This window comes from Macaca mulatta, chromosome 10 (assembly GCF_049350105.2).
Source record: "Macaca mulatta isolate MMU2019108-1 chromosome 10, T2T-MMU8v2.0, whole genome shotgun sequence".
NCBI lineage: Eukaryota > Metazoa > Chordata > Mammalia > Primates > Cercopithecidae > Macaca > Macaca mulatta.
In genome coordinates this window covers 13,613,111-13,626,264 of record NC_133415.1, presented here as the reverse complement: position 1 = coordinate 13,626,264, position 13,154 = coordinate 13,613,111, and the positions used below count along the sequence as shown (strand labels likewise).

Here is a 13,154-nt window from a genome sequence, read left to right as displayed (position 1 = left end):
CTGTAAGGGTGTGGGTCTCTCTTTATGGCCATTGCTGGGGCTACTGTGTCCTGGTGCTTTGAGTTCTCCAGCAGAGGTCAGGCTCTTCCTGCAGGATCCTAACAGCCCTGCTGCTTTTTACTTTCTGGCTGTTTAGATCACATCTGTCAGGGCAGTGGGCTAGAGCTGTCTTCTAACAAGGATCCTGTTCTTGTGAAAGGAGAAAGCTGCTGATTCTACCCCTAACTGAACTAGTAACCTTGAAAATCTGGCCACTCTGAATTCTTTTTCTGTCAGATGGATAGAGCAGTGTTGGGTATGGGTTTGTTGAGTGTGAAGGGCAGGTAAAAGAACAATCTGCATGAACTGTGCAGGGCCATATGAATGTCACGGCTTTGCATACTCATAGTGGACACCCACATCAGAGACTTCCTTTCTTGGCTTCAGAGGAGCAGCTGGGAATCTGACCTAGTGATCATACACACTATAGGAAAGGGCTTGGGGAAATCCCTGTGTGTAACTTTGCTTTTCTTTCTCTTCTAGCTTAATCGAACCCTGAAGAAGATGGGACAGAGACCTTGACGACATTCACACACATTATTCAGGAACCTCTTTTGATATATTATAGGCAGGAAGTGTTTTTGCTACCATGAAACCTTTACCTAGATCAGCCATCAGCCTGTCAACTCAGTTAACAAGTTAAGGACCGAAGTGTTTCACGTGGATCTCAGTAAAGGATCTTTGGAGCCAGATTTGTTGACTCATTATTGTAGGAGAGGATTTGTGGGTTATGGCAGTAATACATCATTTCCCATGTGTCCTGATGCTTTCAGTATACAACAGTTGTTAGTGTTTAAATGGAATTATTTTTATTTTATGCTTTTGAGACAGAGTCTCACTCTGTCTCCCAGGCTGGAGTGCAGTAGTGTGATCTCGGCTCGCTGCATCCTCCGCCTTCCAGGTTCAAGCAGTTCTGCCTCAGCCTTCCAAGTAGCTGGGATTACAGGCATGTGCCACCACACTCAGCTAATTTTTGTATTTTCAGTAGAGGTGGGTTTTACGATGTTGGCCAGGCTGGTCTCAAACTCCTGGCCTCAAGTGATTTGCCTGCTTTGGCCTCCCAAAGTGCTAGGATTACAGGATTACAGGAATGAGCCACCACGCCCCGCCTAAATTGAATTCTTTTTTTTTTTTTTTTTTGAGATGGAGTCTCGCTGTGTCGCCCAGGCTGGAGTGCAGTGGCGCGATGTCGGCTCACTGCAAACTCTGCCTCCCGGGTTCCCGCCATTCTGCCTCAGCCTCCCGAGTAGCTGGGACTACAGGCACCTGCCACCACGCCCGGCTAATTTTTTGTGTTTTTTAGTAGAAATGGGGTTTCACCGTGTTAGCCAGGATGGTGTTGATCTCCTGACCTTGTGATCCACCCGTCTCAGCCTCCCAAAGTGCTGGGATTACAGGCGTGAGCCACCGCCCCTGGCTCTAAATTGAATTCTTAAATCCCTCTTGTTCATAAAACAATATTTCGGTTTACAGGACATTTTCACATTCAGTATTTTGTTTGTGCCTCACAAAATCCTATGAAATTTAAATGACCTTCTGTAATTTTCATGACATAATTGTGGCAGTGCTGGGTCCTGGAAATAAACTATTGTACACTTCCTACTGCCAGGAACTATGCAAAGAGGGATCCATATACGTTACTTATACCTTGCAACTGAGGTTTAGTAGTAGTTCCTCATCTTATTGATGAGGAAATGAACCCCACAGTAGTTAGTGACTTGATTAAGGTCACATTAGGCAGCTGCTGGAGCTGAGCTAAATGGTTTCCCACCTACCCACAGTGTTAGTGCTATACCTGTCACCATGTAGTGGGTACTTGGACTGGAAGCCTCTGCTTTCAAGTTGCCTCACATCTCTGCCTGGATCCTTGTATATAAAATAAGGTTAGCAGAACCTGGCTCACTGGGCAGTGGTGAGGAATAAATGAGAATGCTATTTGAGTGCCCAGTGCAGTGCCTGGCCTATAATGGATATTCAGTTACTATTTCCCCCACACTTGGAATTCATAAGCTTTTCAGTATGTTCTTTTTCCCCATTGATTTGATCATTATTATTGGGAACTGAATGGTGGTTCCCAAGAAGATACGTCCATATCCTAAGCCCTGGATGCCATCAGCATGACCTTATTTGTTTGGCTGGCATGCAGTGGCACGATCTCTGTTCACTGCAACGTCTGCCTCCCAGGTTCAAGCAATTCTGCCTTAGCCTCCTAAGTAGTTGCATGCCACCATGCCTGGCTAATTTTTTGTATTTGTATTTTTATTTATTTATTTTTTTGAGTCGGAGTTTTGCTCTTGTTGCCCAGGCTGGAGTGCAATGTTGTGATCTCGGCTCACTGCAACCTCCACCTCCAGGGTTCAAGTGGTTCTCCTTCCTCAGCCTCCCAAGTAGCTGGGACTACAGGTGCACGCCACCATGCCTGGCTAATGTTTGTAGTTTTAGTAGAGATTAGGTTTTGCGATGTTGGCCAGGCTAGTCTCTTTTTTTTTTTTTTTTTTTTTTTTTGAGACGGAGTCTTGCTCTGTCACCCAGGCTGGAGTGCAGTGGCCGGATCTCAGCTCACTGCAAGCTCCGCCTCCCGGGTTTACGCCATTCTCCTACCTCAGCCTCCCAAGTAGCTGGGACTACAGGCGCCCGCCACCTCGCCCGGCTAGTTTTTTTTTGTATTTTTTAGTAGAGATGGGGTTTCACCGTGTTAGCCAGGATGGTCTCGATCTCCTGACCTCGTGATCCGCCCGTCTCGGCCTCCCAAAGTGCTGGGAGTACAGGCGTGAGCCACCGCACCCGGCAACCAGGCTAGTCTCTAAACTCCTGACCTCAGGTGATCTGCCTGCCTCAGCCTCCCAAAGTGCTGGTATTACAGGCGTTAGCCACTGTGCCCAGCCAGCATGACCTTATTTGGAAGAAGGTCTTTTTTTTTTTTTTTTTTTTTTTTTTTGAGACGGAGACTCGCTCTGTGGCCCAGGCTGGAGTGCAGTGGCGTAATCTCAGCTCACTGCAAGCTCTGCCTCCCGGGTTCACGCCATTCTCCTGCCTCAGCCCCCCGAGTAACTGGGACTACAGGCACCTGCCACCACGCCCAGCTAATTTTTTGTATTTTTAGTAGAGACAGGGTTTCACTGTGTTAGCCAGGATGGTCTCAATCTGACCTTGTGATCCGCCCGCCTTGGCCTCCCAAAGTGTTGGGATTACAGGTGTGAACCACCGCACCAGGGTATTTTGTGTTTTTTTTTTCTTTTTTGAGACAAGAGTCTCACTCTGTTACCCAGATTGGAGTGCAGTGGCACAAATTTGGCTCACTGCAATGCAGCCTCTGCCTCCTGGGCTCAAGTGATCCTCCTGTCTCAGCCTCCAAATTAACTGGGACCACAGGCACACACCACCACGCCCAGCTAATTTTTTATAGTTTTGTTTGTATAGATGGTGTTTTGCCATGTTGCCCAGGCTGGTCTTGAACTGAGCTTAAGCAGTCCACCCACCTTGGCCTCCCGAAGTGCTGGGATTACAGGCATGAGCCTCTGTGCCCGGTCCCAAAGGAATTTTTTTTTTTTTTTTTTTTGAGACGGAGTCTCACTCTGTCGCCCAGGCTGGAGCACAGTGGCGCGATCTCCACTCACTGCAAGCTCCGCCTCCTGGGTTCGCGCCATTCTCCTGCCTCAGCCTCTCTAGCAGCTGGGACTACAGGCGCCCGCCACCGCGCCAGGCTAATTTTTTGTATTTTTAGTAGAGACGGGGTTTCACAGTGTTAGCCAGGATGGTCTTGATCTGCTGACCTCGTGATCTGCCCATCTCGGCCTCCCAAAGTGCTGGGATTACAGGCATGAGCCACCACGCCCAGCCCCAAAGGAATTTTTAAAAAGCAGCCTCCAGTTATAAGTCCAAACATTTCTAGAGCTCTTGGTAGCTTTCCAAGCCGTCCTTCATCTGTTGCCTTGTTGGAACCGAATGAGTGGCCCGGTGCCAGCCAGGGCTCCTTAACCCCCCACTCCCTGGCTACCACATGGTTCCTTGGTGCAGGGAGGTTGCTGTGCATTGATTCCTCCTAAAGAATGTCTCATTCTTTTTCCACCATGCCCTGACGTTTGGCGATGGTGACTTGAAGGAACTCCGACTCCACTGGGCAGCCCCCTGGGTTAACATGTTTTGAATTCAATGCCAGAGTTTCATAGTTCATGTCATAGTTCTCTATCGTTACAATTATGCCAGGTCCAAGTGTGTTGTCTGACACAGCTCTTGGCACTCTTCTTGCTGTGAGGCCATTGCAGGAGCTCTGGGTCACATAGACCCAGTGTGCATGAGTGCCTGGCTTGGGGCCATCTCCCAGCAGCTTGGTCCAGGCTTGGCAGCAGGGACAGGCAGCCAGCAACCCCTGTGAGGGGGGCAGGCACAGCTGGACTCTGCCTGGCACCACTTGCGGAATGCACAGCATTCATCAGCTGTGGCCAGCTCAGGATTTTTATTCCATCAGAGCAGAAGAACCAGGTTCATGATCCCCCGCATGCTAAGGAGAGCAAGGGCTTTGTTATCGGGGAATGGGGAGCTCTGGGTGGTACCAGTTTCCAGAAGTTTGTCCACCAGCAAGAGAATGGGGCAGAACAAAGTACGTGGGCTTGGACTTCCTTGGACCTAGGTCTGAGTCCTGACTGCCACATACCAGCTGAGCAGTTACGTAGTTTTCAGTGCCTCACCTTTCTCATCTCTACAATGGGATTAGCGCCTGCCTCAGAATTGTTCTGTGCATCAAGTTATGTAAAGTTCTTAGCACCTGGCAGTAGTGTGTGATGAGGGGAGGAGGGCCTTACTAAAACACCTGGCTACAGTGTGTGATAAGGGGAAGGAGGCCATTATTAGCTGGCCATGACTTTGGCCTCCAAAGCCATAGAGCCATAGATTACTGAGGCAGGTCATGTGTGGAAGAGCCCGGCTACTTCGTGGTGGAGCTGGGACTGGAAACCTGCGGACTCCCGCCTGGGGCTCTCTTAACTGCTCCAAGGACCAAAGAGAGGGCCCGTATAGACAGTGTGGAGGCCCATTCACAGAGGTCAAGGCACTTGTCTAGAGCAGCCAGCCACGGAGGAACTGGGCCCCACGCACAGTGGCGGCAGCAGGCATGAGGGGAGAATTGGAGAGATTGAGAAGTTGCAGAGGACAGGACTTGGATATGGCAACTGAGTGGATGTGGAGTCTGTAGGGAAGGGAGATGCCCAGTTCTTGGGCTGTCTGAGATGAGATTGGTGGCTGGAGCAGGTCTGGGACTGGAGGAGGTAAGTGCAAGTGGATAGGGAACAGGAGTTTGAGGAGCCTGTAGGACATCCAGCTGGAGGTGCCCAGGGCCTAACAATTTGGGCAGAGGCAATGAACAGCTGGGGCTGGAACTCTGGTCTCCAGGCTGCCAGGCTAGAGCTGGTTCCTCCTCAGACAAGCCCTGGTGGGATTGGCACACCTTTTTTTTTTTTTTTTTTTTTTTTTTTTTGAGACAGAGTTTTGCTCTTGTTGCCCAGGCTGGAGTGCAATGGCATGATCTCAGCTCACTGCAACATCCATCTCCCGGGTTCAAACGATTCTCCTGCCTCAGCCTCCCGAGTAGCTGGGATTACAGGCACCTGCCACCATGCGTGGCTAATTTTTGTATTTTCAGTAGAGATGGGGTTTCACCATGTTGGCCAGGCTGGTCTCGAACTCCTGACCTCAGGTGATCTGCCTGCCTTGGCCTCCCGAAGTGCTGTGATTACAGGCGTGAGCCACTGCGCCCGGCCTTTGCTTGGCACACTTCTTTCCACACAGTCCCACTCTCTGCATCCTTCTACACTGGATTGTGAGCCCAAGATGGGAGCGTGGGGCGCTTTTCCTCCTAAGATGGCCTTGACCATAGGTGGCTCCTGATGGCTTCATCTTCTAAATGAGGCAGTGGGACCAGCTGCTGTCTGGGGGCTGCAGCCCTGCGTTCTAGAATTCTGGGTGACATTCTAAGGATCTAAATGGGCCAGGAGCTCTGTGAGCACTGGAGGAAAGAGGCAGTGCTTGGGAGCAATGACCCTTTCGGTAAAGTGATTCTGTTGAATGAATGGTGAATGGAAGAGGAAGTAAGTGAATAAGGATTGAATGCAACAATATCAGTATGGGAATAAGGCTGGAGTGTGCCTTAAATCCTGTCTGGGATGTAGTGGCACCGATGAATTGATGAATAGATGTGCTCTCCAGCCCAGCTTTTAGCCAGGGAAAGCCGTGGCTGTGCCTGTGCTGGCTCTTGCCAACAGTGGCCTCCCGTCCCCACCCCCAGCCTGCCTTGCAGACTGGATATAGGCTGGAGTGCGCTGTGGCTCAGGTCAGGAGCCGGCCTCCAGTGTTGGGGGAAGGGCAGCAAGAAGAGGCTGAGAGGGAGGCAAGGGAAAGGTCCAAAGCCTGATCAGCAAGTTCCTGAGATTTTCCCGAGGGAAGAGGGCTAGGGGAAGCAGCAACTTGTCTTGGTTCCTGTGGCTCCACATTCCCGTCAAGCCTGCAACTGAAAAACCTGGCTTTTCTTTCTTTCTGGCCCCACCCTGCCCCTATCCAGCCTCTTGATTATGATCAAGTTACCTCCCACCCCTACTTTTTCCCTGGGGCCAGTGGATCCTGGGAGGGTGGACTTCACTCTCAGTCATGGTTGGGAAGTGGAAGGGAGTCTAGGTTCAAACACTGACGCTGCCCCTTGAAACTGGAAAATTCCAGGCACTTGGCTTAACTTCTCTGAACCTCTGTTTTGTCATCAGTCGAATGAGGAGAGTAATTCTCCCCTACCTGGGTCTTTCTAAGTGTCAGCATAGGCCTGGCACGGTGGCTCATACCTGTAATCCCAACACCTCCGGAGGCTGAGGTGGGAGGATTGCTTAGGCCTAGGAGTTTGAGACCAGTCTGGACAAGATAATGAGACCCTGTCTCTAGAAAAACAATTTAAAAATGAGGGCTGGGCGCAGTGGCTCACGTCTGTAATCCCAGCACTTTGGGAGGCCGAGGCAGGCAGATCACGAGGTCAGGAGATCGAGACCATCCTGGCTAACACGGTGAAACCCCATCTCTACTAAAAATACAAAAAAGCCAGGCGTGGTGGCGGGCGCCTGTAGTCTCAGCTACTAGAGAGGCTGAGGCAGGAGAATGGCGTGAACCGGGAGGCAGAGCTTGCAGTGAGCCGAGATCATGCCACAATACTCCAGCCTGAGTGACAAAGCGAGACTCTGTCTCAAAATAAATCAATCAAATCAAATCAAATAAATTAGCCAAGCGTGGTGGTGCGTGCCTGTAGTCCTAGCCACTTGGGAGTCTAAGGCGGGAGGGTTGCTTGAGCAGAGTTCAAAGTTACAGTGAGCTATGATCACACCACTATACTCCAGCGTGAGCGACAGAGCAAGACCCTGTCCAGGCCGGGTGCGGTGGCTCAAGCCTGTAATCCCAGCACTTTGGGAGGCCGAGACGGGCGGATCATGAGGTCAGGAGATCAAGACCATCTTGGCTAACACGGTGAAACCCCGTCTCTACTAAAAAATACAAAAAACTAGCCGGGCGAGGTGGCTGGCGCCTGTAGTCCCAGCTACTCGGGAGGCTGAGGCAGGAGAATAGCGGGAACCCGGGAGGCAGAGCTTGCAGTGAGCCGAGATCCGGCCACTGCACTCCAACCTTGGCGACAGAGCGAGACTCCGTCTCAAAAAAAAAGAAAAAAAGACCCTGTCCCTAAGTAATACATAAATCTGAGTATATTGAACTCGGGTATGATATAGGTGTTTGGGATGACTTATATCCATCCCGGGTGTATTGTATCACCTGGGGATAAGTTGTGCCCTCTCCAACCCCTGCTCTATTTAGAGGAAACAGCAGCTCACTCCCAGAATTTCAACACAAGCCTCACTTTCTGTTTCTAAGAGGAAGAGCTGCCTAGCTCACAACACCATATACATATGACCTCAGGTAGCTGGGAGACAAACAGGCCTCTTCCGGTCCCTGACAGCCCCTTCCTTGCCACTCAGGCCTCGGAGGAGAGGCGACCTTCCTGTGTCAGGAAGGCTCAGAAACCATTTCCCTCTCTGCCTGCCTTTGCCCTGCAGAGCAGGCCAGATTGATACTGAGGGGGTAGTAGGGAGGGCTGTAGCTCTCCACCCCAAATCATCTGGCACCCCCTAAACCTACAGCCAAATCATAAACAGTGGACTTGCTATGCAGACCAAATTCTAAGTCAAGTAAAATAAAAGTCAGGACTCAGCCTAGCTGGCTTTTTATTTTTATTTTTTTTTGCCCAGGCTGGAGTGAAATGGTGCAGTCTGGCTCACTGCCACCTCTGTCCCCGGATTAAAACAATTTAGCCTCCTGAGTAGCTAGCTGGGATTATAGGCTCTAGTCTCCTTCCATTTCTTCCTGCCAAATTTATGTCCCTGAGCTCCTCCTACAGAGTGACAGGAGCCCAACTATTAGGGCCTTGAATACTACGTTAGCACCCAAACATCAATCCTGCTGACCTGCTGGAAAAATCCCAGCACCAATAATTACTGAAGTTGAAGGGGAGATGAAGTTCCTAGACAGCAAAGGCTAGAGGCCTTCGGAGCTTTCTGTCCAGAAATGGCCTTTGGCATCGTGGATCAAGGCCTCAGTGCAGCCAGGGCCTCCAGAGGCTGTGGAGCTGGGGCTCCCAGCAGGGCTCTTGCTCACCAAACTCACGGGAAGATAACGAATGAATTTACAGTGAAAACCAGGCATGCAATGGTGAACTGCACACAACTTCTGCCTCCATACACCAGAAGAAGGTTCTTTGTGAAGTCAGAAAGAGCTAGGCTGAGGCCAGAGCTAGGCTCACACCTGTAATCTTAGCACTTTGGGAGGCTGAGGCGGGTGGATCACCTGAGGTCAGGAGTTAGAGACCAGCCTGGCCAACATGGTGAAACCCCGTCTCTACTAAAAATACAAAAATTAGTGGCATGGTAGTAGGTGCCTGTAATCCCAGCTACATACTGGGGAGACTGAATCCCTTGAATCCGGGGGGCGGAGGTTGCAGTGAGCCGAGATTGCACCACTTCACTCAGCCTGGCCAGAAAAAAAAAAAAATAGGCTGAGTCCTGACCATTTTTGTTGTTGCTAGTTATATTCGTATTATATTCATTTCATTTTACTTTTAGTTTTAGTTTTCAAGCGTGACTGCAAGTTTTGACAGCTGTGTGGCTTTGAACATGCTTGTTGAACCCTCAGAGCCTTGTCCTCATCAGTAAATGGGGATAATGGGATAGCTCCTAGCTCATAGAATTGTGAGGATTCAATATGGTAATGTACCTTAACAACAAACACACACACACACACACACACACACACATACACGATGTCTAGAGTGTGGTTAGTGGTCATAAAGTTACGTAACTGTATTATTAATGATGTCACAGCCCAATGAAGAGACATAGGTATGCACAAATACATGCCATACAATGTGAGCAACAGTTCAAATGCCACCTCCTTCGTGCAGCCCTCTGGGCTGTCTCTCAGTCCCTGGCAGGAGGTGAAAGGCTCTTTCTGGAAGCCCTATAGCATTGGCCCCTCTCTCCATCACATCCCTTCCCTTGTCTTTCTGTGATTGTTTATAGAGCTTCTTCCACACTGGTCTGCCAGTAGGAGACGTGGAAATTCCTCTGTAAATTAGCAAGGACATCCCCTCTAGGTCCCCTCTAAGGGTGGGATTCTGTGAGAAGATCTGAAGTTGCAGCTTCTGTCTGGGACTATCAGGGAAGACTTCAGGGAGGGGATGATCTCTGAGCTAGGTCATAAAACCTGTGGACAATTTGGAACAGCAGCAGTAGCCATTTCAAGAGCAGTCAAAAGCGGAGACAACCTGGCAGACTGAGACCTCAGCAAGCAGCCAGAAGCACAGAGAGTTTGGGGCTGCTGGATGCGGGTCCCTGCTCCCCTCCTAAGAGTCTCCACAACCCTGAGCAAACACCTCTGCTCTCTGGGCTGCAGGCTCTCCTCTCAGTGTACTGAGAGGGCTTTGCTAGATAAGGTTCCCTGCCAGTTGGGATATTTCAGTGGCTTCTTTGACCTGCCCCCCTCGTGGAGCCCCAGACAAGTGTGAGGGTTTCCCAGTTCAGACAGCACCCGTCCAGTGAGAGCCAGCACATGTCCTCTCTGTTCCAGAGGGTTTAGTTGGAGGGTAGTTCAGTTTAGAGGTAGGGAGGCAAGACTACTTGCCCAGTCCCAGGTGTATTTTCCAGAATGTGTATCTGCTGGGGCAGGATGGTCTGTGAACAAAGGCTTGGAATAGCTGTCTGTCCTCAGGCATAGCTGGGATTCCAGGAGACCCAGGCCTCACCCAGGCGGGCAGGGCTGGGGCTCAGGGTGCCGTCCTGGCATGTTCTAGGCATGCCTCTGGCCCAGCAAGAAGGGAACATGGTGAAGCAACTGACACTCCAGCGACCAGTGCAGCGCCTTCCACTGCCCCAGGCCCCAGCTTCAGAGGTCTCACAATGCTTCCATTGTCCACTGCTCTGCCCGGCTGCCCCCCAGGGAGCAGCTCAGAGCCAAGAACCTGGGCAGGGCCCTGATTCCTGGGGCACAGCCTGGGTAGAAGAGAGAAGAGCAGAGTGGTCAGATTCACAGAAAACAGCTGTGGAACTTGGAGAATTCCACCCTAAGAATCCTAGAATTGGCTGGGCGGGGTGGTTCACGCCTATAATCCCAACATTTTGGGAGGCCAAGGCATGTGGATCATGAGGTCAGGAGTTTGAGATCAGCCTGGCCAACATGGTGAAACCCCGTCTCTACTAAAAATACACAAAATTAGCTGGGCATGGTGGCGCATGCCTGTAATCACAGCTACTTGGGAGGCTGAGGCAGGAGAATCACTTGAACCTGGGAGGCAGACTCCAGCCTGGGTGCATTCCGCCTGGGCAACAGAGTGAGACTCCATCTCAAAAAAAAAAAAAAAAAGAGGCCGGGCGCGGTGGCTCACACCTATAATCCCAGCACTTTGGGAGGCCGAGACAGGCGGATCACAAGGTCAGGAGATCAAGACCATCCTGGCTAACATAGTGAAACCCCCAACTCTACTAAAAATACAAAAATTAGCCGGGCGTGGTGGTGGGCGCCTGTAATCCCAGCTACTTGGGAGGTTCAGGCAGGAAAATTGCTTGAACCCAGGAGGGGAAGGCTGAAGTGAGCCAAGATCACACCATTGCACTCCAGCCTGGGCAACGAATGAAACTACGTTTCAAAAAATAAATAAAAGAGAAAAGAAAAATACAATCCTAGGCTGGGCACAGTGGCTCATGCCTGTAATCCCAGCCCTTTGGGAGGCCGCAGTGGGCGGATCATGAGGTCAGGAGTTCAAGACCAGCCTGACCAATATGGTGAAACCCCGTCTCTACTAAAAATACAAAAAATTAGCCGGGCGCGGTTGTGGGCGCCTGTAGTCCCAGCTACTCGGGAGGCTGAGGCAGGAGAATGGCCTGAACCCGGGAGGCGGAGCTTGCAGTGAGCCGAGATCGCGCCACTGCACTCCAGCCTGGGCGACAGAGCGAGACTCCGTCTCAAAAAAAAAAAAAAAAAAAAAAAAAAAAAAAAAAAAAGAAACCCCGTCTCTACTAAAAATACAAAAATTAGCCGGACGTAGTGGCAGGTGCCTGTAATCCCAGCTACTCAGGAGACTGAGGCAGGAGAATTGCTTGAACCCGGGAGGTGGAGGTTGCAGTGAGCTGAGGTCGCACCATTGCACTCCAGCCTGGGTGACAGAGTGAGACTCCGTCTCAAAAAACAACAACAACAACAACAAAAACCCCACAATATATTGTCATTAACAACAGTCACCATAGGCCGGGTGCAGTGGCTCACGCCTGTAATCCCAGCACTTTGGGAGGCCGAGGTGGGCAGATCATGAGGTCAGGAGATCAAGACCATCCTGGCTAACACGGTGAAACCCCGTCTTTACTGAAAATACAAAAAAATTAGCCAGGCAAGGCAGCGTGTGCCTGTAGTCCCAGCTGCTGGGGAGGCTGAGGCAGGAGGATGGCATGAACCCGGGAGGCGGAGCTTGCAGCGAGCTGAGATCGCACCACTGCACTCCAGCCTGGGTGACAGAGCAAGACTCCGTCTCAAACAAACAAACAAACAACAACAACAACAAAAAACAATAGTCATCACACTGCACAATAGATCCTTTGAACTTATTCCTCCTATCTAACTGAAATTTTGCACCCTTTGACCAACATCTCCCCAACCACTCCCACTACCCCCCAGCCCATTCTACTCGCTATTTCTTTCTTTCTTTTCTTTCTTTCTTTTTTTTTTTTTTTTTTTTTTTTGAGACAGGGTCTTACTCCATTGCCCAGGCTTGAGTGCAGTGATACAATCATAGCTCACTGCAACCTCTGCCTCCCTGGCTCAAGCGATCCTCCTGCCTCAGCCTCCCAAGTAGCTGGGATTACAGGCGTGAGCTACCACATCAGGCCTCTACTCTCTATTTCTATGAGATCAACTTTTTTAGATTCCACGAGTGAGAAAAATAATTTTTTTCTTTTTTGAGACGGAGTCTTAAATTTTTCTCAGCACACTGGATCCAAAGTAAGGATGATGAGATTCCATGTTGGGAAAACATTTAAACCTTGGATTTTTTTTTTTCAAGACGGAGTTTTGCTCTTGTTGCCCAGGCTGGAGTGCAATGGCACATCTCAGCTCACTGCAACCTCCACCTCCCGGGTTCAAGCGATTCTCCTGCCTCAACTTCCTGAGTAGCTGGGATTACAGGCATATGCAACCGTGCCTGGCTAATTTTGTATTTTTAGTAGAGACGGGATTTCACCATGTTGGCCAGGCTGGTCTCGAACTCCTGACCTCAGGTGATCTGCCCACCTCAGCCTCCCAAACTGCTGGGATTACAGGTGTGAGCCACCGTGCCGGCCTGTTTTTGTTTTTGTTTTGTTGTTGTTGTTTTGGTTTGGTTTGGTTTGGTTTTTTTCTATCACCAAGGCTGGAGTGCAGTGGCACCATCTTTACTCACTGCAACCTCTCCCTTCTGAGTTCGAGCGATTCTCCTGCCTCAGCTTCCGGAGTAGCTGGGCTTACAGGCGCCTGCCACAACCCCTGGCTATTTTTTTTATTTTTATTTTTTGTGAGAT

At 50.3% G+C, this 13,154-nt stretch overlaps 1 protein-coding gene and 1 long non-coding RNA gene across 12 annotated transcripts in view; both read left to right on the top strand.

The window, feature by feature from the left end:
* Window positions 1–729, top strand: part of EIF3L (eukaryotic translation initiation factor 3 subunit L) — a 46,815-nt gene extending 46,086 nt beyond the window's left edge. For all 11 annotated transcript variants that reach the window (XR_013399030.1, XR_013399029.1, XR_013399031.1 and 8 more), the window contains one exon: window positions 523–729. Coding sequence is in view for 8 of the 11 variants with exons in the window: in XM_077949697.1 (XP_077805823.1) it covers window positions 523–561 (39 nt within the window). In the remaining 3 variants the exon portion in view is untranslated. The remainder of the gene's footprint in view (window positions 1–522) is intronic.
* Window positions 730–1,211: 482 nt separating this feature from the next.
* Window positions 1,212–7,291, top strand: LOC144331696 (uncharacterized). The gene is made up of 2 exons (XR_013399065.1): window positions 1,212–2,324; window positions 7,192–7,291. It is a non-coding gene; the product is annotated as an uncharacterized LOC144331696 (long non-coding RNA).
* Window positions 7,292–13,154: the final 5,863 nt, after the last annotated feature.